This window comes from Elephas maximus, chromosome 3 (genome assembly GCF_024166365.1).
Source record: "Elephas maximus indicus isolate mEleMax1 chromosome 3, mEleMax1 primary haplotype, whole genome shotgun sequence".
Lineage (NCBI taxonomy): Eukaryota > Metazoa > Chordata > Mammalia > Proboscidea > Elephantidae > Elephas > Elephas maximus.
The window spans coordinates 190,873,965-190,890,500 of record NC_064821.1 but is presented as its reverse complement, the minus strand read 5'-3'; the positions used below and the strand labels follow the sequence as shown (position 1 = coordinate 190,890,500).

The 16,536-nt window shown below is 43.9% G+C and overlaps 1 protein-coding gene across 1 annotated transcript; it reads left to right on the top strand.

Moving 5' to 3' along the window:
• The first annotated feature begins 14,734 nt into the window (after positions 1-14,734).
• LOC126071479 (protein S100-A7-like) lies at positions 14,735-16,400 on the top strand. Its single transcript, XM_049875672.1, has 2 exons — positions 14,735-14,905; positions 16,236-16,400. The coding sequence occupies exons 1-2, from the start codon at positions 14,735-14,737 to the stop codon at positions 16,398-16,400; spliced, it is 336 nt and encodes a 111-aa protein (XP_049731629.1).
• Positions 16,401-16,536: the final 136 nt, after the last annotated feature.

The window sequence follows — 16,536 nt, the reverse complement described above, 5'->3', positions numbered from 1 at the left end:
GCCAACTGACATTAACTAGCTTTGCCTTTGCCTACCCCTGAACTGGATGGAGTGGCCAGAGTGGTAGAGATAGAGGCTACAAGTGAATCCCACAAGCAAGGACTCTAACTTTCCAAGACTTACCTAGCTTCTGCTGTCTCTGAATATCCAACTTTTCATCAGCAGAAACCAGTGATGAGCTACTGATAAGGTGATATTCCTTGAGGAGACCAGCCAGCCACGTGGAGGCAAATGGAGTATATTGTGTCTCTTCTAACATGAAAGGACCAGTGGTTCGCTCTCAGAGGGATATACATATTTTCTAGGTATGACTTTTCCCTTCCTGTCTACAGAGTCTCAACCAGCACCACTATCTAGGGGTTTATGATAGGGATGGAATCCATTCAGGGGACTCAACATTACAGTGAAATAGGTGCAGGAGTGGGTCCAGAACATGGCAGTATCACATGCCACACCATCCAGAAAATCCAGGTTCACAGAACATTGAAACAACCTTCTAAAGGCACAGCTGAAGCACCAGCTCAGAGACAAGAATCTGAAAGGATGGAGTACCATACTTCAGGATGGGAAAGATGCATTAAATCTCTGTCTTGCCTCAGCTATGATTCATGGTTCTCTGCAATGGTCATCACTCCCGATGACCCATTTAGAGAGTTTGTGCTTCATATTCTTGTACCTCTGGGTTCTGCAGGGTTAAAGGCCCTGGTTGCAGAGGTGGCACATGCTTGCCAGAGGACACAGCAAGGGTCTCTTTCAACTACAACCTACAGCTGCCACCAAAGAAGCTCCTTGTGTCCAGAGACCAACAGGGGAGAAGATAAGTCACCACCATGGCAGGATTAATTGATCCTGAGCAGCAGGAGGAAATAGGGATGCTGTTGTACAAGAAAGGCAGGGAGGAGTATGTGTGGAACCCAGGTGATTCACTTGGCCAGCTCCTAGCCCCAGTGTAGCTGTGAAGAGACATATGTAGCAAGTCTAGTCTGAGAACAATGTGATAGCCTAGGGCTCACACTCCTCTGAAATAAGGATTTGGGTCACAGCATTAGGAAAACCACCAAGACCTGCCAAGGTAATAACTAAAGATAAGGGGAATTCAGAATGCGTAGTGGAGAATTAAGAGAATATGTGTACAATTTGTGTCCCTGAGGCTAGATACAGTGATGGGGCCTGTAATTCACTCAGTCTTCTGAGTTTGTGCTTCAGGAAAAGAGGCCTATGGGAACCATGGAGGGCTTCTCCATTGACCAGTATGGAAGAGTAAATCTGTGCAGGGCAAGGGGTGGACAGTGGAGGTCATAACAAATATGCCAGTTGGATCTCCTGCATAGTTGATTGACAGTCCCAGCTGCTGCCCCTCCAAAACCACCAGTACACTTGCACTGAGGCCATGCTTCCTGAAGGCTTTTCTCAGCCAATGACTGAGTGTGGCAAACATACTAAGGCAGGGCTTCGTGAAATATGTGGAATTCCTCACTGGACAGCTTTGGGTTGTGGACTCCCAACACGCTTGGCTAAGCCTTTCTTGGAACTGTATTGGAGGCTGAGACCCTTTCTACCCAATCCTCCTTTCTTCCCCCTTTCTTCACAGGTGTCAAATCTGTATTCCAGTCTGAAGGACCTCCCTGCCTTCTCTTGCTGCCTCCCTGTTGATATTTTCACTGGTACTACATTCAATCTGCAAATCAATTTGAAGAGAACTGTCTTTTTCATAAGATAGAATCTGTAATGAATACAATTTTTTTTTTATTTATCTAGGCCCTCTCTAACTTCTCTGAATAAAATTTGTAGCATTTAATATAGAGGTCTTGCATAGATTTCATTGGATTTGTACCTATATATTTACTGTTTTGGTATGATATTTAAAAATTACAGTAAAAAATAAAACAGCGGTATTTTAAAATTACATTTCTCTATTTGTTGATTATTTAGAGAAATACAATTTATGTGTATTGATCTTGTATTTTGTGTCCTTGCTAAATTTAGTTATCAATTCTGACAGTTTGTCTGTAGATTCTTTTAGGTTTCCTTGCAAACAATCAGATCACCTGAAAATAATGTGAGCTCTGTTTTTTTGCTTTCCAATAATTACACTTTAATTTTTCATCGTATTTCACTTTAAGACTCCTTCCCCCCCACTTATAAAATGGAATAAATGTGTTGATAACATGCATTCTCAAATCATGCTTGATCTCAGAGGGAAAGATGTGTTTGCTATAGGTTCTTGTAGGTGCTTTGGATCACATTAAAACAGTGTCTTTTTGTTTATAGTTTGTGTCTTAGTTATCTAGTGCTGCTACAACAGCAATACCACAAGTGGATGGTTTTAACAAAGAGATATTTATTTTCTCACAGTCTAGAAGGCTAGAAGCCAAATTCAGTGATTTAGCTCCAGAGGAAGGCTTTCTCTCTCTGTTGGCTCTGGAGGAAGATCCTTCTCCTCAATCTTCTCTTGGTCTCCATGCAGGGGCCCCGGGTCCAAAGGACTCGCTCTGCTTCCTTGGTGGTATGAGGTCCCCCAACTCTCTGCTTGCTTCCCTTTCCTTTTAACTCTTGTAAGATAAGAGGTGATGCAGGCCACACCCCAGGGAAACTCCCTTTACACTGGATCAGGCATGTGACCTGAGCAAGGGTGTTACATCTCACCCTAATCCTCTTTAACTACAGGTGGAGATTTACTTAGGTAAATCACAAAATGGAGGACAATCACACAATACTGGAAATCATGGCCTAACCACGTTGACATGTATTTTTGGTGGGTCACAACTGAATCCATGACTGCAAAGGTTTTTATTTACATGATAAGAAGATGAATTTTTTTCAAATTCATGATTTGTATCTATTGAGGTAATCTTTTTTTTCTTTTACTTCATTCTGTTCATGTGGTGAATTACTTTGATTTAAAGATATTAAACTAACTTTGAATTACTGGAATAAACTCCACTTAGTCATGATGAGTTACCTTTTCTGTATATCGGTGGACTCCATTTTTTTTAAAGTTGCATCTATGCTCATTAGAGAGATTATTTATTGTCTGTAATTTTCCATCAGATCAACTTCGGTGAGAGGGAGCTGATGCTTTTGAGTCCGTACATAGCCATTTCTGCCTTGGTAAAAAAAAAAAGGAAACCCCCAAACAAAAAACCAAACTCATTGCCATCTAGTCGATTCCGACTCATAGCAACCATGTAGAACAGAGTAGGACAGCTCCATATGGTTTCCAAGGAGTAGCTGGTGGATTTGAACCGCCGACCTTTTGGTTATCAGCTGAGCTCTTAACCATTGCGCCACCGGGGCTCCATGTACCCTGCTAACCACTACTTATTATGTCCCCCTTGATGGTTGAGTTTTCCCTCCTTCCCTCTGCCATTCAGGAATTCCATCATCCACACTGATATTAAGAAGCCCAGTTCCATAGTAGCATTCTTCACTATTATTCCCAGTTTGCCGTGGATAGCTCCCATTGAACTTGTCAAAGATGCTGCTGTCTCTCTCGAGTGTATTTCTTGTGGCCTTATGAGAGCAGTGTCCTCTGGTTCTCCTAAGGAACATGGTCAGGTGATGGGCTCTCAGTTATTGCCTGGTAAATTCATTCTAACCGAGCCTTCCAAAACATTCTTCAATACTGTGCCCAGGAAGTTCTGACAACTCTACCTCATTTTTGAAGGTCATCACTGCATTGTAACCAAACATCAAGGATTCATTCTAGCAAAGTGTTTGGACTAGGTCCAGATGTCCTTGCCTAAATATTGAATCCCAGGTCATAGACTAGTGACCCCATGTGAGTGAAATCTCTTTTATTCAACCCTTTGTCTCACCTGCCTCGTCTAACTCTGTCAAGATCCTCATATGCTCCATTTCTTCCTGCTGGTTCTTGGTAATCAGGTTCTGAAATTCCTTTGGAATGCAGACTATTTTTTTTTTTTAACCAGAGCAGGGCTTGTACTTCAGATTGTGTTTAGACTTGCCTCTGGTTTTTGGCTTGCAGCAACGAGGTGTAGTAAGATAAATTTCCTGGGGAACAGGCATCTGGGAGGCACCTGGCTTTAGATAAGGTCATTGCCTGGTTTTCAGGGAAGGGAAGGCAGTTCTCTTCTGGCAACAAGAAAGGCTCAGAGTAATTTGGGGGATTTTTTTTATCATCCAAATACCCAAACCATGGTATTTTCAATCGCATCATAAGTGTGTGAAAGCTGGACAATGAATAAAGAAGACAGAAGAAGAATTGATGTCTTTGAATTGTGGTGTTGGCGAAGAATATTGAACATACCCTGGACTGGCAAAAGAATGAACAAACCTGTCTTGGAAGAAGTACAATCAGAATGCTCCTCAGAAGAAAGGATGGCGAGACTGTGTCTTACATACTTTGGACATGTTGTCAGGAGGGATCAGTTCCTGGAGAAGGACATTATGCTTGACAGAGTACAGGGTCAGTGGAAAAGAAGGCACTCAATGAGGTGGATTGACACAGTGGCTGCAACAGTGCGCTCAAACGTAACAACAATCCTATGGATGGCTCAGGACTGGGTGGTGTTTTGTTTTGTTGTGCATGCAGTCGGTATGAGGCAGAACCAACTGGATGGCACCTAACAACTACAGAATCATCATCCAAATGCCCCCATCCCAGCTCTCAGGGTTCTAATCTTCCCTTTACAGGCCCCTAAACTTCCCTAATCAGGCCTCTGACCTTGGTATAGAGGTCAAACACTTTGCATTTTGTCTCCTTTACAGCTCTGTCACCATTATAATCAGGTACTGGGCCTCAGTTTTGTGCACAGTGTGCCCTGCAGTTTTAGGAGATTAAAAAAAAAAAAAAAAAGTCTCCTTAAATGTTACCCTAGAGGAGCTTGTCATTTGCTGCATGCCTATTATTTTCTTTTATCAAACCCTCAATTATGTAAAAAGAAGGCTCCCCATGCTACTGTCTTTATAAGCATCATCACCTCTACACGGAGCAACTGTTGTAGCACTTGAACTCCCAGTGTGTGTGTGCGTGCGTGTGTATGTATCATTCCAGGGAAACAAGAGAGAAGAGAATAGAAGTAAGGAGGCAAGAAGGGACAGCATAACTAGTGTGGTGCATTACTGAGCTGACCACTCCTTCTAAGAAGACAGGGCTGGGTGCTTGGTCACAGAGGATGTCTCCAAAGAGGTCATATGGGAGCACTGCATCTTGGAACCGTCTGTCAGGGATGGGTATGGGGAGGAAAAGTGAACGATTTATTTGCCAATTCCTTCCTTCTTGTCTCTTCTCAGTTTATGTCTGCCTTATAGAACTTTACTCCCCCACATTCTGATTTGCAGAGGTGGTTGCAAAGCCCCAACACACATGAGTGTTTGCAGTAGGTGGACCCCCAGCAACAGTGCCCAGTCATCTGCTTTGTGGGCATGGGAGCTTTGGTGGTGCCATGGTGGTAGTCGTCGTAGAACCAGTTTTCTAAATTCTGGGTCACAACCCAGAAGCTTCACCTTGGAAAGAACAGTCCTGTAGTGGGTCTCTATCTTCCTCTCCTCCAGCCCTCCAATGAGTTATAAGCCTTTGAGTCCCTTGATTCATTGTCTTTCTGCTTAAGGTATAAGCCGTGGTTTCTGTCTTATGCACTAAACCCTGACAGTTGCCAGTGGTGACTGCAGACTCCCAGGCTCTTAAATGCCCCTGGAGACATGGGACTGGATGAGGTGACCTCCCAGTTCTGTGACTCTTGGGTCCCTATGATGAAGAGAAGTCATAGTGTCTATAGCATCCGTCCTTCTTCCTCTATACAAAGCATTCCCATGAGAGTCTGTGTAATGCCTTTTGGCTCTGAGGTGTTCCAGCCTGCTGTAGAAGAGCTGGAGTGGGAAGCAGGAGCTGGCGTCAGAAGGAGAGTCCCTGGGGGCACAGTGAGGAAGAGCTGTGCTGAATCACTGCAGTTTAGCTTTCTCCTGTTCGCGGTTCTACTTTTCCCCCTCCTGGGGTGACCACAGGAATCCCTGGTGGCATAGTGGTTAAGTGCTATGGCTGCTAACCAAAGGGTCGGCACTTCCAATCTGCCAAGTGCTCCTTGGAAACTCTGTGGGGCAGTTCTGCTCAGTTCCATAGGGTCACTGTGAGTCGGAATCGACTGGACGGTACTGGGTTTGTTTTTTTGGTTTTGGTTCAACCACTAAGAAAACCAGAGCCTTCGCAGATCCAGCCTGGTCATACCTGGGCACTGGGGTTGGTGCAGCTCCCACCATATAGAGCATGATCGAGGCCGTATCGAATACCTGGCCATTGCCTTTCAGGGAGGCTGAGAAAATCAGTGCAGTTACAAGAGGACCCAATAGTGGTAGCTGGGGTTTTGGAATGGTGTGAGCCATCACTAGTACCATCCAGGCCAGAAAGAAAGGCACGCGGCCATGGTGTGAGGGATGCGCAAGGCTGAGGGGAGCTGGGTTGACACATAACTTGTGTCTCGTACGGTGTACAAGTGACAATAGGATGTATTCACAAGAAACAATTGGGTGAACGAAAATAGAAGCCAGAAAGATATAAAACACATTGGATATAATTTTCTTAATTTCATGCCAACTGAAATTCACACACGAAACAACAATACACATTAAGTAAACATGCAGACGAATAGATACATATCAAACACGATAAGTGTGTAGTGAGAGAGGGAATTGGGAATGGAGAAAAATTTAAAAAATAACCAAAAGTTGGAGCTTTCGTATAGCGATGTTGCTAATACGCCAGAAACCAAGGGTGATTATCACTCCATTGCTCCTCACTTGTGATTCAAAAAGAGCAAATGTCAATTAAAATACACTGAAATCATACTGGTTATGATACAACATTCAAAAAGCACAAAGAGTTTTTCAACGTAAAATTCAATCATTTTTTCTCTTGTCCCCACCTACTCAGTCCTTCTCCCCATGGGCAACGATTATAACTAATTCTTGCATGTCCTTAACTGATGGATTTAAAAGCCATAATGACTGGATTTAAGCAGAGATCAAGAGAGATCTGATGTCAGTGGGAGGGTGGGTGGAGATGGAGGCAGAGACCCAGACTGCAGCTGGTGGGGCTGGTGGGCCAGGCTGCTGAGAGGTCCTGCTTGGGGCAGCAGCAGAAAGATATAGGTACATTTTCAAGGAACGCCGTGTGGAATTTTTGGGTATGAGACAAGTGCATGAGAGAAAGGGGTAAGTCCAGAAAGCTGGTAAGTTTCATTGAAGACTGCAAGAGGGGATGACTGGGGAATGTGAAAAGCCTGGGAATAAGCCCCATCCTAAAACAAAAACAAACACAAACCCACTGCCATGGAGTCGATTTTGACTCATACTAAGTAGAACTGCCCCACAGGGTTTCCAAGGAACGTCTGGTGGATTTGAACTGCCCACCGTTTGGTTAGCAGCCATAGCTCTTAACTACTACACCACCAGGGTTTCCTAGGGATGGCATTAAGAGTCTCAAAACCAAAAACCAAACCCACTGCTGTCGAGTCGATTCCAACTCATAGCGACCCTACAGAACAGAGTAGAACTGCCCCATAGAATTTCCAAGGAGCGGCCCTAGCACTGAACCACTACGCTGCCAAGGTTTCCATTAAGAGTCCCAGAGTGGCTCAAATGGCTAAGTTCCTGGCCACTAACTGAAGGATTGGAGATTAGAACCTTCCCAGAGACATCTGGGAAGAAAAGCCTGGAGATCTTGTTCCGAACGGTCATAGCCATGAAACCCTATGGGGCAGTTCTACTCTAATGTACACGGGCTTGCCAAGAGTCAGACTCAACTCGATGGCAACTGGTTTGTTTTTTCTGTGATGGTACTAGGAACATTTGTGGGGAACAATCTGAATGGTCCAGGATCTCCTGTGGGGAATTTTAGGGGCAGGGGTAACAGGCAAAGAGTAAACTTCAGTGATTTAGCGCAGCCTTTCCTCAGTGTGCCCCCAGGGACTCTCCTTCTGACTGCCAGCTCCTGCTTCCCACTACAGCTCTTTTGCAGCAGGCAGGAGCAGAGCAGTGCCAAAGGTGTTGCACAGACTTTCATGGGAATGTTTTGCATAGAAGAAGGAGGACAGGTGCTAAAGACTCTATCACTTGTCTTCACTCCCTTCCTCCATAGGAAGCCAAGAGTCACAGGGCTGGGAGGTCACCTCGCTCAGTCCCATGTCTCCAGGTGCATTCAAGAGCCTGGGAGTCTGCAGTCACCATTGGCAACAGTCAGGGTTTAGTGCAGAAGAGAGAAATCACTCCCTATGTAATCAATTTTTATTGAGCTTTAAGTGAAAGGAAACCCTGGTGGTGTAGTTGTTAAGTGGTATGGCTGCTAACCAAAAGGATGGCAGTTCCAATCTGCCAAGCCCTCCTTGGAAACTCTACGGGTCAGATCTACTCTGTCCTATAGGGTCGCTATGAGTTGGACTCGACTCTATGGCAGTGGGTTTTTAAGTGAAAGTTTACAAATCAAGTCAGTCTCTCACACAAAAATTTGTATACACCTTGCTTTATATTCCTAATTGCTCTCTCCCTAATGAGACAGCACACTCCTTCCTTCTACTCTCTCTCCTTGTGTCCATTTGTCTACCTTCTGGCCTCCTCTGGCCTCTCATCTCTGCTCCAGACAGGAGATGCCAGCATTGTGTCATGTGTCTACTTGATCCAAGAAGCTCATTCTTTACCAGCATCATTTTCTATCCCACAGTCCAGTCCAATCCCTGTCTGAAGAGCTGGCTTAGGGAAGGGTTCCTGCCTTGGGCTAACAAAAGGCCTGTGGATGATGACTTTTGGGATCCTTCTAATCTCAGTCTGACCATTAAGTCTGGTCTTTTTATGAGAATTTGGTGTCTGCATCTCACTGCTCTCCTGCTCTCTCAGGGGTTCTCTGTTGTGTTTCTTGTCAGGGCAGTCATCGGTTGTGGCTGGGCACCATCTAGTTTTTCTGGTTTATGTGGTCATTCCTGTCTCTTGGGTTCATAATTACCTTGTGTCTTTGGTGTTCTTCATTCTTCCTTGTTCCAGGTGGGTTTAGACCAATTGATGCATCTTAGATGGCCGTTTACTAGCGTTTAAGTCCCCAGATGCCACTCTTCAAAGCGGGATGCAGAATGTTTTCATAATGAATTTTATTATGCCAATTGACTTAGAAGTCCCCTGAAACCATGGTCCCAAACTCCCTTCCCTGCTACACTGGCCTTTGAAGTGTTCAGTTTATTCAGGAAACTTCTTTGCTTTTGGCTTAGTCTAGTTGTGTTGACCTCTCCTGTATTGCGTGTTGTCTTTCCCTTCACCTAAAATAAAACTTATCTGCTGTCTAACTAGTGAAAACCTCTCTCCTGCTTCCCTCACTCCCCCCTCTCGTAACCATCAAAGAATATTTTCTTCTCTGTTTCAACTATCTTCCCAGTTCTTATAATGGTGGTCTTATACGATATTTGTCCTTTTGCAACTGGCTAATTTCACTCAGCAGAATGTCTTCCAGGTTCCTCCATGTTATGAAATGTTTCTTGTTCTTTACTGATGTGTAGTATTCCATTGTGTGAATCGACCACAATTTATTCATGCATTCTTCAGTTGATGGGCACCTTGGTTGCTGCCATCCTTTTGGTATTGTAAACAGTGCTGCAGTGAACATGGGTGTGCATATATCCGCTCGTGTAAAGGCTCTTATTTCTCTAGGATATATTCCAAGGAGTGGAATTGGTGGATCGTGTGGTAGTTCTATTTCTAGCTGTTTTTTTAAAAAAAAGGAGCGATTTCCAAAGTGGTTGTCACATTTGACATTCCCACCAGCAGTGTATAAGTGTTCCAATCTCTCCACAGCCTCTCCAACATTTATTGTTTTGTGTTTTTTGGATTAATGCCAACCTTGTTGGAGTGAGAAGGAATCTCATTGTAGTTTTGATCTGCACTTTAGAGGGGCTAACGATAATTAGCATTTCCTCATGTATCTGTTAGCTACCTGAAGGCTTTCTTTAGTGAAGTGTCTGTTCATATCTTTTGCCCATTTATTAATTGGGTTATTTGTCTTTTTGTAGTTGAGTTTTTGCAGTATCATGTAGACTTTAGAGATCAGGTGCTGATCAGAAATGTCATAGCTAAAAACTTCTTCCCAGTCTTTGGTAGCCTTTTAACCCTTTTGGTGAAGTCTTTGAATGAACATAGGTATTTGATTTTTAGGACCTCCCAGTGTTCTAGGTATTCTGCTGCATTGTTTTTTTAAAGTTTTGTGTACTGTTTATGCCATGTATTAGAGCTCCTAGGTTTGTGCCTATTTTTTCTTCCCTGATCTTTAGTGTTTTAGATTTTATATTTTGGTCTTTGGTCCATTTTGAGTCCTTTTTTGTGCATGGTGTGAGGTATGGTTCTTGTTTCATTTTTTTGCAGATAGATATCCAGTTATGCCAGCATCACTTGTTAAAAAGACTGCCTTTTCCCTAATCAGCTGACTTTGGGCCTTGGTCAAATATCAGCTGCTCGTATGTGGGCCGATTTATGTCTGGATTCTCAATTCTGCTCCATTGGTCTATATATCTCTTGTTGTACCAGTACCAGGCTGTTTTGACTGCTGTGGCAGTATTTTAGGTTCTAAAATCAGGTAGAGTGAGGCCTCCCACTTTCTTGTTCTTTTTCAGTATTGCTTTACTTATCCAGGACCTCTTTCCCTTCCCTATGAAGTTGGTGATTTGTTTCTCTGTTTCTTTAAAAAATGTCTTTGGAATTTGGATCAGAATTGCATTGTATGTATAGATGGCTTTCGGTAGCATAGACATTTTTACAATGTTAAGTCTTTCTATCCATGAGCAGAGTATGTTTTTCCACTTACTTATGTAGGTTTTTTTTTTTTAGTTTCTTGCAGTAGAGTCTTGTAGCTTTCTTCATTAGGTCTTTTACATGTCTGGTAAGATTTATTCGTAAGTATTTTATCTTCTTGGGGGCTACTATAAATTGTATTGATTTGGTGATTTCCTCCTCAATGTTCGTTTTGTTGGTGTAGAGGAATCCAACTGATTTTTGTATGTTTACCTTGTATCGTGATACTCTGCTGAACTCTTCTATTAGTTTCAGTAGCTTCCTTGAGGATTCCTTAGGGGTTTCTGCATATAAGATCATGTCATCTGCAAACAGAGATACTTTTACTTCATTCTTGCCAATCTGGATGACCTTTATTTCTTTATCTAGCTTAATTTCTCTGTCTTGAACTCCAGTACAATGTTGAATAAGAGTGGTGATAAAGGGCAACCTTGTCTGGTTCCCGTTCTCAAGCTGAATGTTTTCCGAATCTCTCCATTTAGGATGATGTTGCCTGTTGGCTTTGTATAAGTGCCCTTTATTATGTTGAGGAATTTTCCTTCTATTTCTATTTTGCCAAGGGTTTTTATCATGAATGCATTTTGAACTTTGTCAAATGCCTTTTCTGCATCAATTGATAAATTCATGTGGTTCTTTTGTGTTATTTATATGAGGAATTACATAAATTGTTTTTCTAATGGTGGACTATCTCTGCATACCTGATATGAATCCCACTTGGTTATGGTGAATTATTTTTTTGATATGTTGTTGAATTCTACTGGTTAGAATTTTGTGAGGATTTTTGCATGTAAGTTCATGAGGAATATAGGTCTGTAATTTTCTTTTTTGTGGTCTTTACCTGGTTTTGGTATCAGGGATATGCTGGCTTCCTAGAATGAGTTTTTAAGTATCCATCCTTTTCTATGCTCTAAAATGCCTTTAGTAGTAGTGACGTGAATTCTTCTCTGAAAGTTTGGTAGAAATCTGCAGTGAAGCCATCACGGCCAGGGTTTTTTTTTGTTTTGTTTTGAGTTTTTAAATTTCTTTTTCAATTTCTTCTTTTTGTTATGGGTCTATTCAGTTGTTCTACCTCTGTTTCTGTTAGCTCAGGTACGTAGTATGTTTCTAGGAATTCATCCATTTCTTCTAGGTTTTCAAATTTGTTGGAGTACAATTTTTCATAGTAATTTGATATCATTCTTTTAATTTCAGTTGGGTCTGCTGTGATATTGGCCATCTCATTCCTTATTCAGGTTATTTCGTTTATCTCTTGTTTTTCTTTTGTCAGTCTGGCCAATGGTTTATCAGTTTTGTCAATGTTTTCAAAGAACCAGCTTTTGGTCTTGTTACCTCTTTCAATTGTTTTTCTGTTCACGAATTCATTTAATTCTTCTCTAATTTTTATTATTTGCTTTCTTCTTGTGCCTGAGGATTGACTTCGTATATTTTAAGCAGAAACACAACTAACGAAGAGTTTCAAGGGCTTATAACTCTTTGGAGGGCTGGAGGAGAGGAAGTTAAAGAGCCACTACAGAACTGTTGCTTGTAAGGTGAACCTTCTCGGCTGTGACCCAGAACTTAGAAAACTGGTTCTAGAACAGCTACCCCCATGGCACCATCACAGCTCCCATTGCCACAAAGCAGATGATTGGACAGTGTCACTTAGGGTACAGCTTCTGTGGACACTTACCTGTGTTGGAGCTGGCTTTGTAGCTCCCTCGGCTGCACCTTCTAAATCTCTCTGGAGATTCTCAACCTAATCATATCTGGGCCCTGGATGCAAAAGAACCTCAAAAATGTGACTTTCCACTTTCAGTCTCCAAATAGGAGAGATTGAGAGAGTGACTACTGTACTGACCACACAGCTGAATTTGGATCTCGACAGTGGTTCCTGGCATACCCCCGGGGTCCCCACGGGCTGTGTGGTGAGATGATACTGAAGTGTCTAACTGACCATCTCTGGCTGAGTGTCAGTCCTTCCTCTGTCAGTAATCACAGTCTCCCTCTGGGGATTCCTGTGAGGATCTGGCAAGATGATGTCAGTGAAGGGGTTTCTTAAAAGATAGTGAGCTTCCCTGATGGAAAAGGTTTTTTTCCCCCGGAATGGTGGCCACAGACAGCTCTCACAGAGGGGCTCATATCCTGAACAGTGTGACAAACAAGACTTTGAGAATCACAGGGGCCCCACTCACTGTTGCCGTTGCCCGGGAGCCCACATTTTCCTGAGTGGAGGTACCTGTGGGATATTCTGTGCAGGGTTACCTGTTCTGGTGAGTGTGGGCTCCTGCAGGGCAGGAAATGGTGTGACCCCTTGCCCAGCCCAGACAGTAACACCATCAGGGGCTCACCAAGATGGCAGTGTTATTAGGAGAGTGCTTTGAAGTCTGAGAGATCTGGGTTTGAATCCTGACTTTATCATATTCTATCTGAGTAACCTTGAGAAACACAGCCTCGGTCCCAATTTGCTCATCTGTAAGAAGGGAAAATACCTACCTCACAGTGGTAGAGAGCCTTATGTGAACTCACAGGGCTCTCATGGGACTCTGAGGCAATGTACATAAAACGGTAACACACTGCATGGCTCTTTACTGTGCTTGGTAAAGGAGGCAGTTATTACTAGCCATTGATAAAATGTTGTGGAATGACTGAATGAACAAACAGGTGTTTCTTTCCTCCAAGATCCCTAGATTCCATCAACCTTGAGCTATGGCAATGTACTCAACTCTGTCCACACCTCTCTTGCATGGGGCCTCCTCCCACTGGCCAGGAGCCTGGGCTGGGCAGAATTGTGGTGATGTGCCCTGATAATGATAGGCACTGGAGACCCAGCATATCTAGAAGGAAGTTTTGAGGATAGCTTCTTCGGTGTGTCTCCCCACCCAAAGTGGTGCAATGTTTGGAGAAACTAATGAAGACTGCCACAAGGCAGCCAGCCTCTGGGAAGATCCCAGGCTGAGCTGTATAAAGGGCCTGCTTTGTGCCTAGATGCACAATCTCACTAATTCTCTCCTCCGTGATCTTCCTCAGATCCAGTAAGTCTGTACCTGTCTCTATTCTTTCCTAGGAGTCATGCCTGGTGCCCACTTGGTCTGCTGTCTGCAGCTGTGGGGGAATGCTAACCTGGCCTAGGAGTCAGTATGCGTGGGTTCTGCAACTAATAGAGTGGAACCTTGTGGTTTTCCTGGCAAATCTCATATCCCTTCTTCTCCACCGGTCTCATTGGGGGGCTGGCTGGGCTAGATGATCTTGTTATTCCTCTTTTCTCACTATTAGGTGCTTTTCTGAGAAGTGTCAGGTAAAAAATATGTTCCTCCTGTAGCCCTTGGTTTTCTTTATTCCCTGGTTTCGGTGTGCTTTTTGGGCACAAGGTCTTCCAAAATAACTTCTGGGAAGGTCTTGGAGGGTGGAGGGGTCAGAATCGGTGGTGGTTGTCAGCGAGGTACATTGGTGCGGAATTCAACTTGGTCCTCCTGTTTGGAAGGTGGGAGGTCTACCGCTGTGTCAGATATCCAGAAACCCAGGATTCTAGACCTGATTGCTCAGGCTGGTGGTCCTTGGTGATTTCCTAGGTGGAAGTGGGGAGAGTGGGGTAGACTAAAGGCTATGCTTGATGGGAATGTCTTGCCTTGGGATTTCATGTTTCTCTTTGTGATCTCGCTTCCAACCGGATGAGCCAGAAGAAGTTGCATATCCACCGCCAGCAACTCAGCCTCTGCCCCTCACTAACACAGCCTTCATCTCCACTGTTCCACTCCCACTCATCCCAGACTCCCCCAGGAATGGTCTCAAGACCCAAGACTTGGTTCCACTCTCCCCTCCCTGAGACCAATTTACCTCACCATTTGAGAAAGACAAGTTCCTTTTGAGCTCAGCCCTCACTCACTCCTTGGCCTTGTCCTTCAAACTCTCTTCCACCCAGGTCATTCTCATTGATTTCTTTTCTGTAGACTCTTGTCTTGGAATAAAAGGCAAGATGAGCAACATTGCAGCTGAGAAAGTCAAGATATGCCACACTTCATCTGAGAATGTGGTCCTGAGCTTGGTTGAACTATTTCATCGATACACCGGGTATGATGATAAGATCAACAGGGAAAACCTGCTGAAGCTGCTGAAGGAGAACTTCCCCAACTTCCTCAATGACTGTGTGAGTAGGGGTCTGGCTCGTCTGGGGCAGGAAGAGGCTGTGTTATGTGTACAGGGAGGGGATACGGTGGGTGGATGGGGTCCATGGGCTTTGGCATATACGTGGACTCCACTGCTAAGTGGATACACTGTTTATGATTGGCTGATCTGGAGTCTGGCCCTTCCCTGGATAACTCTCCACACCTCTACTCTCCTCATTTTACCTCTACATTTAACCCGAGGCAGGTCCAGTCCCATGTGGAGGCAGAATGGAAGATTCTAGGAGCTCAGAACAAAGAGTCATTCTCTTTTTTCTCCTGGATACCTGTCCTGCCACTGGGGCTCCGTTGCTGTGTGAATCTGGACAAATCACCCACAATGTGATCCTTAGTTTTCTCATCTTCAAAAGGAGATAAAAGAACTTAATTTCCTATGTCGGCGTTGTTGAAATGAAATGATTTAAGTGAAAATGCTTTGAAAAAGAGAAAAAGTGGTGGACATATTAGAGACTCAAGAAAGTGTTATGATTTGAAAACCAGTGACTAGACTAAAGCATGTGCCCTCCCACTGGTCACTGAGAGTACCCCCAAGGGTCTGGTTGCCTTGGGTTAAAAGGTTACCTCCTAAAGGCTCTTCTTCACATTTTTCTGAGAGAAGGGGTTATTGTTAGGTGCTTTTCAGCATCATAGCAACATGCAAGCCTCCACTGGCAGGTGAGTGGTGGCTGTGCACCAAGGTACTTTGGCGAGGAATTGAACTCGGGCCTCCTGTTTGGAAGGTGGGAATTCTACCACTGTGGGAATTCTACCACTGAACTAGCACTGCCCGTGGAAGGAGAGGTAACACGGTGGGAATCATGAACCCAAAGTCATGGCCACCATCTTTTGTATGGGCAAAGCACATTCATAGTCCTAATTTCATCTGTTAGAAGGAATCATTAGCACAGATTGAGACTAAGGAACAGAATGAATGGGGCCAAACCGATAGGCTTTGATGGGAAAGAATTTAAGTGTGAAGAGCATTAGAGAATGAGGAGAGTAACTGGCTGGGCTGTAATGGTCCCGTGGGGGAAGAATGAAGACAGTGCACCTGAAGGGGAGGTGGTGGATGAGCCTGAGTCCCCTTGTCATTTAACAGTGTACTCCCCATTGAAGTTGCTATTTTTGACCAGAAATCTCCAGTGATGAGTCAGGGCTTGACTTTGCTTGACCCCATCTCTCCATCTCCATAGCATCACCTGACCAACCACACCTTTGGTTCAGCCCTAGGTATTGTCTCTTCTTCTGTCTCTATTCTCCTCTTCTCCCTGGATAATGTATGTATGTTTGTTTGTATGTTTTTTTACCCCACAGGAAAGAAGGGGCAAAGATTACTTATGCAATGTCTTTGAGAAAAAAGACAAGAATAAGGATAAGAAGATTGACTTTTCCGAGTTTCTCTCTGTAGTGGGAGACATAGCCACTGACTACCACAAACAGAGCCATGGTGCCCCGCCCTGTTCCGGGGGATGCCAGTGATTCCAGGCCAGTCCAGCCTAGAGGCCTCCAAAGACCCCCAAAACAATAAATATCTCCTTGCTCCTGATACTTGCATTACTCCTTCCTTCTCTTTTGGTGGTATTAGTGGACAAATGGACAAATACTGACTCTCGGC